The 14,630-nt window shown below is 39.1% G+C and overlaps 1 protein-coding gene across 5 annotated transcripts in view; it reads left to right on the forward strand.

Moving 5' to 3' along the window:
• Nucleotides 1-14,630, forward strand: part of acap2b (ArfGAP with coiled-coil, ankyrin repeat and PH domains 2b) — a 44,479-nt gene that overhangs the window by 12,457 nt on the left and 17,392 nt on the right. For 3 of the 5 annotated variants that reach the window (XM_020081161.2, XM_020081164.2, XM_020081162.2), the window contains exons 3-10: nucleotides 924-1,043; nucleotides 1,733-1,786; nucleotides 3,779-3,837; nucleotides 4,660-4,843; nucleotides 8,351-8,395; nucleotides 8,477-8,572; nucleotides 12,941-13,015; nucleotides 14,352-14,363. In XM_020081161.2, the coding sequence (XP_019936720.2) occupies nucleotides 924-1,043; nucleotides 1,733-1,786; nucleotides 3,779-3,837; nucleotides 4,660-4,843; nucleotides 8,351-8,395; nucleotides 8,477-8,572; nucleotides 12,941-13,015; nucleotides 14,352-14,363 (645 nt within the window). The remainder of the gene's footprint in view (nucleotides 1-923; nucleotides 1,044-1,732; nucleotides 1,787-3,778; nucleotides 3,838-4,659; nucleotides 4,844-8,350; nucleotides 8,396-8,476; nucleotides 8,573-12,940; nucleotides 13,016-14,351; nucleotides 14,364-14,630) is intronic. The other 2 variants (XM_020081163.2, XM_069521891.1) reach the window with 1 other exon arrangement.

Below are 14,630 nucleotides of genomic sequence, written 5' to 3' on the forward strand. Positions count from 1 at the left end.
TCAGCTCAAATTAACTTGCCCAAAGTAATAAAACAGCCAAATAATCTAGTGTTAAGCCTTACAAGTATCGAACTCTGCTGGGGAAAGAACTCCTCCTAACAATTGATTTCTGCATTGCCAAGAGCATGTTCACTAGCTGAGAACGAGGCCTCGAGCTTAGAAGAGCAGCATATTGTTCCTGGTTTTACAGAGTCCAACCCTCCACATCACCCCACCTCTGTGACTCAGCCCAAGCCTTACTTCCTCTTTTTCTCCACAGAAGAACTGTCAGGAGTGTGTGTGTCTATGTATAAGTATGGTTGCTGGTGTGTGTGTGACTGCTCATGATGTGTTGATGGGTGGAGTCGAGTGATCATTGACCAGAGTTCAACTTTTCTATGTTCCACACATGCACACACAGCCATATTGAATCAAATGTAAACGTACTTTAACTGTATTGATATGCGTCAGTTGCTGGAATAAGTTTTCTTGAAGGAGAGACAAGGACTTTTTCAGTTTTATTTCTTATTTGCATGTTGATCACTTCCTAATAATTGAAGGAAACTGCTTACAGTTCAAATTTTTTGTTGACTTATTCAACAACTTTGTCTGCATGGGCACGATGTGTCTGTGTCATCATCTCCTGTGTGGAGTCGGTGGAGAAAGGCCAGAGTTTGTTGTTAATTTAAGTTACCTGGAAATATCTCTGCTGTCAGAAGGGATAGAAGTATCTTTTATATATTACCAACAAACTAATTAAGCATCATGTTAATGCGCCATACTTCCACCAAAGACGATAAATCCCTGATTTAATGAACCAGCACTGTTTCTAAAGTGTCTTCACAGAAGCTTTATCATCTTTTTTTTGTTTCTGTCCATAACTAGATCTCTGTATTGCTTTATCCTCCTTTTAAGTGTTTATCTCTTTGTCTTTCTCTCTCTAGTTGGTGAAGTTGTGTATTGGGATGATCGATGCTGGAAAAGCCTACAACGCAGCCAACAAACAGTTTGTAAATGGGATCCGAGAATTAGCCCAGTCATCCACCAGAGATGAAGTCATCGAGGTAAACAATAAAAAAACCCTGTCTTGATCTCAAGCAGAGAAATATTATTACATTTCTTTTTGAGTGCGTAGGTGCTGGCCTCTTTTAACATGTTTTACGCATTAAAAAAAAGTTTGAATTAGTACAGTTTAAAAACTTGCTATGAGCATCATGTACTTCCTCTCTGTTTAAATGCTATACCTTGTTTGCTGTCTGGAGTAATACGCATTCGTCCTTGGTAACATTTGTCCTATAAAATGTCTGCACCGTCCTTTGGGTCTTGCCAAGCACAGATGTTTTGTTTTGTTTTCTCACATGAATTTTGAACGGCGAGGCCAGCACTTCCTCTCTGTCTTTGTGTACAGGGCTCACTGCCTTTCCCTGGGGTTTGAACTCTAGCCATTGCGTGTATTTGGAGTTAGTAGCCCAGCCAAAAATTCTTTCCCCAATTACCATTCTGTCTCCAAAAAAACACAAAAAAACCAGTTTGCATTTAGCCATACCGATCTGACAGAGTGTGTGTCTGTGCAGTCTAAGATAGATTTGCATTTCATTCCATTTGTGGTTTGGGCAGCCTTCTTTTTATTGTTTGCCCTGTGCAGTTTATTTTTATTTCATTGTTGTATTCTTATCTGTCAGGGGTAAGAATACACACTGACAGTCTCTCTCTGTCTCTGTCTGCCGTCATGACTGTCCTCTTCTCTCCACAGTCCAGTCTCACAAAGTTTGCAGAGAGCCTGCAGGAGATGATCAACTATCACACGGTATGCTATCACTGCCATGTGAAATTGGATGTATGATCATGACTTTTTTGCCCTGCTCAACAGCTGCGTGATGACAAAACTCAGTCTGGGACAGCTATTTAACTGTCAAGAGTTTAATTTACTGCTGGGAAGAACGGATGTAGACTACAAGAAAATCTGTTTGTGAATGTAGGGCCACTCGTTAGAGGAAGGGAAGCAGAGGGAGTCCAATGACCATAATACATTTAAAGTTCAGCTGCTTTCATTGGGGCTATTTCGAAGTTGAGGAACTTGAAAAATTTGAAGCAGAATGCTGCTGAAAATGTGTCTGGTTGCAGAAGCAAACACTGCCCTCCATAAAAAGTGGTTAACAGAAAAAGCTTTGGGTCAGATGCAAGAAAAAACAATTTTTTTCTTTAACCATGACTTAAATGTCAACATAGCGCTGCAATTTTTTTGTCACTTAAGAAAAAAACAAACCTTCCTCAGGCATGTAAAGTCAACATTGCAGCGAGAGGAGTCTGTGTTGTAAAATCAGTCTGCTGCCTTGCATGTTTAGTGTTTATCTGTTGAAATAAATCATGTGTTCCTGAAGTAAACACGGTCAACACAGTCAACTTTTTACAATGTGGTTGTTATCATGGAGACAACAGAAATACAAAAAAAACATTGTAGGCTTAATATAGGTTTACTGTCCAGCCACTAGATGTCAGATAATAAATAAAGATTACACCTTATCCCTTGTTTTGATTATCATTTATTTGATTTATCCCCCGTTAAACCCTTTGAGGAGCCCAGTAACAGATCTGATTAAGTGATTAAGTAATGTGATAGACATGACACTGACATTTAAAAACGGAGACACAACTTTCCTCTGCTTGTCTCCTCATTAAGATACCTTTAAGCACAGAGAGGAGACGCAGGGTGAGCTGGACCCATTTGCTCCATACCGACAGCTCCTCTCTTGATCTCCCTCTTGTCATGTCTTGTTTATATTAACATGTTCAGAGTGAGTTTCCAGTCTGCGTAACACTGTCATGTGACATCTGTGACGTGTGACATATTTTTAGATCAACATCGTGACTGTAGATGATGAACAGTTAAACACTGCTCTAGGCTTTATTTGTGGACAATAAAGACAAAGTAATAACATAATTGAAGGGTCTGTGTGATTGTAATGTCATTCAACATTATAGACACTTTTAAATCTGATACCAACCTAAAATGAGGACTAAGATTATGATCTCTGTTTATAATCCTTACAAATATATTGTTTTAATGAAAGGTTTTGGCTAGATTTGGTTTGGGGTTTAGTCTGGATTTGTTCAGGTGTGTTTTAATTTGCTTTTTTTGCAGGCAGTCTATTAAACCAGGGTCTTTCCTCATCAGTCATTTTATAAGTTTCCTCAATTCGTCCCCTAAAAGCCTCCAAGAGCCACAGTGCGTGAGACTGCGACTCAACAATGCAGACTGTGGTCACATCAGCTGACTGTCAGATAGTTCTTTTTCTTTTCTTTTTTTTTCTTTTTTTTACTTGTCAGCAACCTTCAGCACATGATCCACTCAAACACAGAGCTCAATCTGTTTTTCAGTGGTGGTGTCTCATCACAGCCACACTAGTCATCTTGTCCTGTCCAGCCACGAAATCCCAAGTTTTTGTCTGGCCTTTTTTTTGCGAGGGAGCTCATTTTTAAGAAAGCATTTGCGTTAATGGGGATATAACTCGCAACCAAGAGTATACGAATAACATATCTCTTGTTAATATCTTTATGAGGGAAGTTTACAGAGTCAGCTTGTTGGTTTAATTTAGCAACATAATTACACACTGTGATGTTCACAAAATGCGGCATAAACACAGTTGCTGACTTACTGAACTGAATATTGGCTAGTTATTGCTTTTTTTAAGTTGTAGCCTTAAGATGTTTTAATGATTGAATTATTCAAATAACAAAGGAGAAGTTTTTTTTTCCAAAACCAAGAGCAGCATTGACACTTTTCCTTCTCTCGTCGCAGATATTATTTGATCAAGCCCAGAGATCAATCAAGACCCAGCTTCAAACATTTGTCAAAGAGTGAGTACAAAGTGCTTTAATAATAAATCAATAATGGTGTTTGTTTTAAAGCATTCAGAGGTTTTTAAGAATGACCTAAATATACAGTTTAGTTTCATCTGTGAGAACAAGGCAGAGCACATTAATATGGAGGGATTCATTTCACTTGTAAATCCATTCAAAATGTACTGGACGAACATCAAACACCTGCATTTCAAATCCAGGTTACTATAGATGTGGAAAGCCTTCTGTTAAAGTTATGAATATGAAGAAGAAGCTTGAGGGATGTCTCATATCTGATGTGCAATGGATTTAGACAGAGCATGTAATTACATTACACTAAGATAATCACAAAATTGAAAAATTTGATTTGATATGATTTGTGACTGTCCACAGTTACATTTTCAAATCTACTGTGGCCCTCACTTTTCTTCCAATGATACAGCTCTAATTACTACACTTAAATAAGTGCAGGAAGCAATGGAGGCCTCTGATGTATTTCATTATAAGGATTAGCAGTTTTTTTTATTGGCACAACAGCGCTAAACACCCACATCAGCCGCAGCCATACTTCCCTCACAACTATTCACTACCTTGCATTACTCAGAAGTGACTTAATATCACTTGGGCAAAATACAACAAACAATTAATGTGGATCTAAATGCTCGAGGATTCTTATTTTATCCTCCTGAAAATGACACAGTCACTTGGTCACTTGCACATATGCAGCAGCTTTCCAGTCACAAGAGCGGGGTCAAGAAGTTTCACCAAATCATTTAGTTCCTCCCACACAATTTAAAATGTCCACTTATAATACCAATACACCTTTTTCCTCTTTGCCAGTGACCTGCGTAAGTTTAAAGAAGCCAAGAAGCAGTTTGATAAAGTGAGCGAGGAAAAGGAGGCAGCACTGATAAAGAACGCCCAGGCGCCCCGCAACAAGCAGCATGAAGTGGAAGAGGCCACCAACATCCTCACTGCCACACGCAAGTGCTTCCGACACATCGTCCTCGACTACGTCTTACAGGTGGGAAACAAAAATATAATAATAATCTGTTTCTCTCATATTGATAATCATCAGTATTTACATTGATTACCATTAATGAGGGAAACTCATTCAAAAGGTTTGTTTGATACACAGTGTTCTCTGTTAAGTGAAACTGAATGTTAACAGTTAAATCTCCCTTTGTACAAATACAACAGATAACTGTGGTTTCAACTACAGCTGACATGCTGCTGTACAGAATCAGTGGCTTTGTGACAGATTTCAAGTAGCAGCTGAAAGTTAAACTTATAGAAAAGTGGTTTCCATTCTATTATGGTAGATGAGGTCATAATGGAATTTCTTTTAATTTGGAGTTATTCCACATCTTGAAGCCATTAACAATACACTGCATTCTCTACAGTTATAATGACTCAATATATATATATATATAAAAAAGGGAGTTTTTTCTCTCCTGTGTCACCAAGTGCATTCTCATTGTGGGGATTTCTGGATTTCTTTATCATTTTACAGTCTAGACATTACTCTGTAAAGAGTCCTGAGATAATATATGTTGTAATTTGGTTTTATACAAAGAAAAATTGAATTAAACTGAATTGAGTAAATTGCTGACATGCAGCTTTTAACATGCAGGCTTAGGACAAAAAGCTGATCTATACACTCATAGTCAACATTTGGATGTGGAAGATAATATGCTGAGTCAGGTTAAAAATGCTGACGTGTTACAGTCAAGAGTGAACCACAGCTGTGTTTGATTGTGTTACATTCAAGTTCATCCACCTGTCACGTTCCAGTTTACCACAGCAGGGTGGATTCAACCCAAACATGTCAGCTGAACACAAACAGTTAATTGGTTGGTTAGTTAGTTAGTTAGTTAGTTAGTTAGATAGTTAGATTAGGAAACAAACACATTAATACTGTATATAAATGGATAAAATGCTGCAGACTTCTGTCTATTACTGAAGCGTTTAAGAAGTTCCTCTCACTGTTGACATTAGGATTCTTTAGGGAAGATAATTTGAGAGCAAGAAGGAGAAGGAAGAAAGGCAGAGGACGCAAACTGCTGGAGGAGGAAATACACAGGAGAATAAGCTTTTTTATTTATTATAAAAAGTCAGGATTTACCATTTAACTAATGAGATAAATACCGTAACAAATGTGTTTCTCCTTTGCCTTGTATTCTTTGTAAATCTGTTTAAATCTGACCTTTGGCTGTGAGAAGTGCTCATGCATCATTGAATACATCAGCTGAGGTATTTGTCCTTCCTCCGGTCACAGTAGCACTGATGAATGTGTGCTGCCTTATCTCATAGGGAAACTGCCCTGTTATTGAATCTGCCTTCAAAGAACAGACAATGCTTCGTGGCCGCAGTTTGCTCCAAAATTAGACCGAACAGAAACCCAAAAGCAGGTTTTTAAAATAGGTCTGGCAGTCTTCTCCACTGTCCCACTACATAATCACTGGCTCATAAAATGAAGCCTGGCTGTGAGAAATTGGTTGAGTTTTTATCTTGCCTCATTAGTGTGCTTATTGGAAATCTCTAAGCCGAGCAGCTAGCACAGCTAATCTATATTGGTCTCTTTTTCACATTTAGGGTTGTGACATCAGCACTTTTACAGTGCAGCTAACTTATGCAGCCATTCTTGCAGGAAGAATTTGAGACTGATTGTAGTTTTATTCTTTTTCTGTTCTTTTTAGATTGTTTACGCTGCATTTTTGCTTAATTATACAGTGCACAGTTTACAGTGACATGCAAGATGGCAGAGGGAGAGAAAAATATATGTGAGGGGTAGTAAGGCAGACTCGCATTCATGACATTTTAAGAATGGAGCGTGTCTGTTTTACCCTGCGGTGCCACGTAGAGCTGGATCATAAAATACTAAACTTTACCCTTCTGGGTTTGTTTCATTGACGGTTATCAAGCCTAGAAATAAAAATAGAATAGAGTAGAGAGCCTTTGTATTGTACAAAATTAAGAGTCCTACTCCCGGTTGGTGCGTAGAAGTAACAAACAATACATTGCACACATTATATCATGCAGTTAAAACAACCTAATATATTCCTGACGGCTAGGGATGTACCTTGCTTGCAAAGGCTCAGCAAAAGAAAACATTCCACACTAGATAACATAAAAGAGCACTGAAGAGAAGAGCAAAGAGCCACTGCACTTGCCATTTTCAGATTTACATTTGATAGATGTACAGTTAATGGAATGAAATGAACAGATAGGACAGCCAGCGGATGTAACCCCTGACATATATAACGGTTCCTAAAATGTAAATACACACAACGAAGAAAATCAGAAACACTGTTACTTCAGATATATGGGTCTCTATAAACCTGAAAATTCCCACTCCTAAATAAGGACTAATTTCAGCCTAAATTTTACCCAAATGTACAAGCGTGGACTTACCACAATTTAACCAATTACCAACGCAATGCTAATAAAACTTTTGTGGCTGTTGTGTTTGTGTGCGTTGCCAGTTAAACAACTCTTGTTACACATGCTACTTGACTGTAATCTCTGTAAAGACAAACAGGGGCCTTGTAAAAGTTATGATGCATCGCCCTTGGGATTAGTAGTTGGAAAAGTAACCTTCCTTTCTTAAGTGGGAGTTACATCTGTGTATAAACACAAGTGTGTGGTTAGTGTTGCTAGGGAAAAGGGGCCTTACAACTTCCTGCCAACAAAAATATGGTCAGCCACAACAAGGATTTTGACTTTTAATCTTCATAGGATGAAGTGTTTTGTTCCGTGTTTTGTTCCGAACACAAAAAAAGGAAACCAAATGGTCCTTGTCAACCATGAAACAGAGTGATGAAGTGTAATCATAAGATGCCCTGCTTTTCATAGTGGCTATATGCATCCACCACACCCAGTCATTACCTGTGGTACTGTTATAAGTTCCTGTCTGTCACATAGAATTGGTCTGCATGTCCCACCAGCCATCATTCATCCCTAATTTACAACAGAACAGACGAGCAGCATGTTGGTAATTAGCTCTGGAGAAGAGTCTGACACACACACGCACACATGCCCACACGCACGCACACACGCACACACGCACACACACACACACCACACATACACACCACACATACACACATACACACACACACAGCTTTCTCTGCTTATGTGTGGGACAATGAACGCATAAGGACAGTGTAGATTTTGAGTGAGAATGGCTACAGAAGCATCCACGGGTCAAACATGAGACATTGGGCTCCCCCTGGTGCCAGGTGTAAGGACTGCTGTCCAGTACTGCAATTATTTTACTTCAGTAAAACTCATTTCACGCTTGTCTGCTTTCTTTCATTTGCATTTTCTCCCCCATTTGTTTCATCCCTCAGTATTTCACCTAATTTTTCCTTTTCTTTTCCACACTTTGTCTGTGAAGATGTCTCTCGGAGGCCACAGTAGGTTCTTTAATGTGAAGCCTTCCTTATTTTCTTCTTTTCAGCAAAGTATGATCAAGGAGCATCAAAGTTTAAAAATGTTTTTTCACTGTTTTGTTTTTTGTTCATTACAGATCAATGTGCTGCAATCCAAGAGAAGATCGGAAATCCTGAAATCAGTAAGTATAATTTGTTAACACATCAAATGACTTAAACATTATTCCCTTTACCTCTTTGAGTAACAGCTGTCTTATCTACAGATGCTGTCCTTCATGTACGCCCACTTGACCTTCTTTCACCAAGGATATGACCTCTTCAGTGAACTACAACCTCTTATGAAACACCTTGGAGGACAGGTACAGACTATAAACACATGTACACTCATGGCCGTAGCTTCCATCCAAAGCATCAGCAGTTCTCAGAGAGAACATTTGGTTAATAAAAACACTAGCACACAAAAAAAGGGCATTTTTAACATTAGGTTTTAAATCTTGATGACATTATGGCCTGGGCCAAAATTACCTGAGCTCCCAGATATTCAAGAATAAGCACACAAATGGCTAGAAGCAACTTGCAGAATTAAAATTCTGTGTGCTGTATGTATGGATAGCTCTATCCCCACTAAGTATTTAATTAAATCAAACTTGTTAGTACCGGAGGAGTTTATGTTTTCATTCCTGTTTGTCTGACTTTAAGCAGGATTATCCCAAAACTACAGAACCAATGTAATTGAAACCCTGTTGAATATAGATATGGCATTTTCAGAATAATTCATGGATGTTGTTGAAAAAAATCAGGCACAGTTACTGAACTCATCTACGAGTGTGTGAAATTTGATTCAGCTTGATCGAATTGACTGTTGAGACTTTGCAGTGGTATGTTCTCTATTATAGTTGGTATAACTGAGGTATTACTTCATCAGGGTTGTTTTATATCAAATCTTGTTGTGATGATATAAAAGTTATTTATTTTCTCTATTCTATTAAACGATTATATTTTTTGAGCACATTCCTCAAATTATGGTCAAACTGATTGTATTACATAACATTATATAACTATTGAAAGAGATGTTGTATTACAGTTTTTCTACATCATAAAAAGTTGCTGTCCCTTTCAGTTATTAGGGCAAGTGTAGTTCATTCAGCTTAACATTCAAGTGTCACTTCCTTTTTATTTTAATACTTCCTGTAAAAATACACGATTCTGGTCCCATACAACATTTCCAATGCTGTCAGAACAGACCGTATAAACACTTGCAACACAAGCAAACTTGTGGCTATTTTTAGTGGAGTGGAAGAATAACTGTCAGCTGAGTTTACATACCAGTGTACTGTCATAAGTAAACACGTGTTATTATGTAGACAAGGAGGATATTGTTTCCTTATTTAAACATTTGTTCAAGGCCTCAACTCAAGTTTAGAGGAGTCGTTGCAGGTGATGACTTTTCTTGAAATCCTCCTTAATTGTACATAAGTGATCCTGAGTTTACAGTCACATCATGATGGAGCTCAACTGCACTTTGAACCTTTAGCCTTTACCTCTAGACAACCTCTCTTGTATGTGTGTAGTACTGCTATCTTTTTGTCCACTGATGCTTCAGCTCTGTGTGTGTGTGTGCATCCTCTGAAAACAAACAGAGCCTTCCTTCTGAGCCAGAGGATGGGCTGAATGTGACTTTAAGATGATTATCGCAGAGGAACTGCTGTTACAGTGAGAAGGGAATGAGGAAGAGAGCAGCCAGGGGTTGGAAAAGGGTTTTCCTGCATTTAGACTCACACTGTTGAGTGTCAGCTGAGCAAAGAAACCTGAGTTTGATACTGAAGGTTGTGGAATAAATACTGGTCACTCTGAGGCTGCAGCACCAGAGGAGCTGAATGAGAAGAAGACATTTCTCAAAAATGGCTGCAAGACCAAGGAAGGAGTACAGCCACACGTTCAGGAGTCAAGGGGGAGCTGTTTATAGCTTGTCAACATATTTTTCTGATTTGTAAACCAACGAAACAAAAGTAAATTGTGTTTTTTATTTGACAAAGAGTAAAACAGAGCGTTTTTGAAACCAGATCTGAAGACTGGAGACAGCGTCCTCTAAGTTGGATTGGTGGTTTTTAACCCTCGTGCTCTGAAGTTGGAACCATCTGACGTTTGTGCTGTCAAGAAATTCACAGACAGAACCAAAGAGTCCTGGGAACAGAGAAGAGACACAGGAACCACTTCAAAAGGAAGATTTTCAGAAGGAATAAGGAGCAGAATGTAATCTTCTCAAAGCACAAAGTGATTGAAGCTGAATGGAAAGGCATGGACTGTAAGCCAGTGGCTTCAGCACTTAAAGACTGGAAAAAGAAAAGCAAGGATTGTGAGAGGGGGGAAAAAGACGAGAAGTGAACAAGACTCGAAAAGGGAGGGAAAGAGGGAGCGATAGAGGGTTGGTTTCAAGCAGATGAACAACCGGAGTATAACTGTGCTGTGTAGCTTATAAGCCTGTCTCACTGAATTTGGAGCTGTATCAAAACTGAAAAGGAAAAAGGACGGCGAGCTGCGGGAAGCAGTGACGTGAAGGATTGTGGATTTTATCTTTACTCTCCATCATGAAGCTGAAGAAGGTGGAGAGGCTGTGCAGGGAGGTGTGGAGGAGCTGTCAGCAGGTCGGATAATATGACTTGATGCCTGTGACCAATAAGTGATCAAGGGTGGAAATAGCCAGCAACAATAACCAGTATTCAGAACCAAGTTAGTTAAAAAGGTGGAAATTTGTATTAAAAAAGTAATAATATATTACAATGAATATGCTGTTTGTCATTTACCTAAAAGATCATGTGAAGGGATTCTTTCTCCTTTTTTGCATTTTTTTTTTCCTGACTTGGTTCTGGAGACTTTTTTTTAAAACACTTGGCTGAAATTAAGTACAGCAGAGGCTCTATTCTATAATTTCTCACTAGGTGAAAAGAAATATAGAAGTGAGAGGAGGCTAGTTTTTTAAGGTTCCATTTGAATCTACTTGCATGACAACTTTATGACTCATGTCAAATATGGTACTTTTTCCACCCTTGCTTCTAAATATGAGATATTCTACTGAATGACACAGATGCTCACAGCTGAACATGTGCTGAGGGAATATTTTCATTCAGAGGGATTTTTGTATCTTTTCCGTGAATCACGCGGCCGAGATAGAGCTTCAGCGTGGTGCTGGGGTCTGTAGGTGACAGGCAGGATGAATGAGATATTTGAGGTGAATGTCTCTGCTGGCATCATCAGTGGCGGCTGCACAGTGAGATAGATAAGATGTTAAAGGTACGGTGAGTCCCTGACACAAAGTATGTGGAGAGCTGCACTTACAGACACAAACCTGCCTTTTCAGATATAGACAGAAGCAAATAGACAGCATGGACTCGACTAGTTGTTATGGTGCAACATGGGAAAACATTTCCCATCTGATGTTATCTGCCTGCTTCTTTGCCGTCCACCCATTTCCTCTCATAACAAAAGACCCAGCTCCATCAAACGCTATCTTCTCTGAATATATCAGATCGCAGCATTTTCATAAGCATCTTGAGAAAAAATGATGCTGTGACTTTAATGTTAATAAGTAGAAAATGATTTTCCTTGAAACGTTATGCTCCATTACATAGTAAGTCAAATGTTGGTCTCACCTCCCCTATATAATCTTCTACAGTGTTGTCTCTGTTGCCCATTAGTGTGAATTGCCCTCTGGCTTGCAGTTGTGGTTACTGCTGCCTGTGAAACCACCACAGGCGTTAAATGATGAACAAAGATAACGTGTCGTAAACATGCAACACTTTTTTGTACTGATTTATTTTCCTTTCATTCTTGTTGTTTCCATAAATCCCCCTGCACATTATCACATTACCTTGCATCTGCAGCTCTCATTCAGCAGAAGCCCACATCAAATGTTTATGGCCAGGTATATGATATGTACATGCTGATTTGAAAGTAGACAGTATTTCCACTAAAATTAAAAAAGAGAAACCAGTTGATCATACGTGAGATGGTAGTAAAACAAAAGTTACACACTGTCATTATTATTATGAGTAACGTAATTTTAACGTTATATTTTTATGTTTTAGGATGACTTTGTTAAACATGTCCAGGGGCTACAGATGAAAATAGCCCCTTGGTTTACTCTGGCACCTTACAGACACTGAAACTTTGAATCCTACTCAGCCATATTCACTCAGCCCCCCCCCTTTCATTGACCTAAAATCAGATACTGTTCCTTTTGTGTTTGAGGCTTGAGATTCGCTGATTTAGGTCACATTGCAGCACCAGACTACCAAGAGGCAACACAGAAGGATTTCACTGCTGTTAAAGGCAAACGCACATTTTCTCCATCGCCCTGCGACAACATAGAAGCCCTATTTTTATGTATTTCTTTCGTCTCTGCTCAAAGGAGCCTTTGTTTTCCTCTCTTTGCGCAATGCTTACTTCCCAGAGACGAGAAGAATCAATCATCCCCCCATCCAATTTCACACATGATGAAGCCTCTGTGGCTCAGTTCATTTTGTTTAGGAGAGAAAAGTGAAAAGAGAAACTTTTGATAAAATTGGCTGAGTATTAGATTGTTCCTTATCTGCTTTGTCTTGAACTGTGGGGTAAGATAAATAAAAAGAAAGGATCTGGTAGGTACACAGATTTCATCGTCTCTGAGTGAAACGTGTGTGAGACCAGGCGGTGTGGTACGGTTGACTAATCAGTTCTGTCTCTTGCAGTTGGACCAGCTGGTGGTGGATGCTGCCAAAGAGAAGAGAGACATGGAGCAGAAACACTCCACCATCCAGCAAAAGGTGCACACACGCACACAATATGCTCACATTTTCCCCTAAATTGTAAACACAAATGCTCAAAACATTTTGAACAAACTAGCATTCAATTTAGAATTTTAGCACTGGGCACAAAAATCACAATACAACATTTGTAGGTTTGAATAACAATAATTAATGTCCAATTTATTCTCCTTACGTCTGTCCAGCAGCCTGTGAAACACAAAAATATAAACACAGCCTCCATGTGTGCTCAACATGGCCGCTCCACTCTGAGCCTGAGCTTTTCTTGTGTGTATTATAACTTTATGGCTGTTACGTGCTCTTGCCTTTGGTCACAAAGCCTTTCTTATTGCACTTAGGCCTCCTCCCATCAAAAGTTAAGCCGCAGCACTCTGCTGGGATCTAGCAAGACTTACCTTTACCCCATAGTCAAGTGTTATAAGCCCCCTGACCACAACAGGCCTCCTCTGAACTCTGCTACAATGCTCCAGGTCCATAGTTTTTTTTTCAATAATGCATATAGAATAAGAAGCCCAGTGGACCATTTATGTACCAAAGCTAGTGATGTCAGCCATTTATTTTACATTTGTCATTTGAGTGAATGGAGGAAGTACTCAGTTGTAAAGTGATCGCTACAGATGACTTCAGCCACACGCTCATGCGTTATTGACAGCTGACAGAAACCCATTTCCAAACAACCAAGGTTGAGTTTCAGCATGCTACCATCTCTGTCCAGCATTCCTCCAAACATAATATCCTTAATTACGCATACTTTTTAATAAAACACTCTCCACAAGCGTTCGGCAGAGGCTTTGGCAAGACGTACGAAACAGGATATGTAAGAAATTGGACACTTAAAACTTCCAGCATTTTTGCCCCCGTAGTTTTAATTTCAGCATCATTTCCTGGTTATTTTTAAACATGTTTGTCATAAGTATATATAACTGTACAACACACAATCTCATTAACTCCAGACAACATGTGCCACTTCTTTACCCAGCTGTTGTTTTTCTGGCTTCTGTTAATTTGTCTGCCTTGTCAGTGCAAGTAGTCTCTTCTGACAGGTTCAGATTTTATTTAACATCTGTCAGTTTCTAATTTACTGTCCCCATCTTTTCCCTCTGTATATTTCTTTTGTCCTCTCTTCTCTCTTGCACTGTTAGTGATAGTACTCGCTAACCTCTGCTTGTTCTTAAACATTTCCTCCACCTCCCTCGCTCAGTTTATTTTAATACTCTTTACATTGTCTCTCTCCCACTGCTCTCTCTTGTCTAGCTGTTTGTGTTCAGATTTTACTGACTAACTCTCTTTTCTGCTCCTGCTCTTTCCTCTTCTTCTCTTCTTCTACTCACTACAGGCTGCTCTGCAGGTAAGCTGTGACTCTGTTCTATTTTCTATCTGCTCAAACCTTGTCAGCTCTCATCATCTGTAGGAAGATGAGTCAGCTACTCAACTCATTAAACTGGCAAGATAATTTGCCGTTTAACAGATTTTAGTTGTCACATTGATCCTTGTGCCCTGTCGTCCATCATTGGATACACAATATTATTGATACTGTACTAGAGAGGTACTTTAACCCAACACACTTACCTACCACCTACCACTTTGCAATAGAACCTACATTACTAATTTAATT

The sequence above is a fragment of the Paralichthys olivaceus genome, chromosome 3, assembly GCF_024713975.1.
Source record: "Paralichthys olivaceus isolate ysfri-2021 chromosome 3, ASM2471397v2, whole genome shotgun sequence".
Taxonomy (NCBI): domain Eukaryota; kingdom Metazoa; phylum Chordata; class Actinopteri; order Pleuronectiformes; family Paralichthyidae; genus Paralichthys; species Paralichthys olivaceus.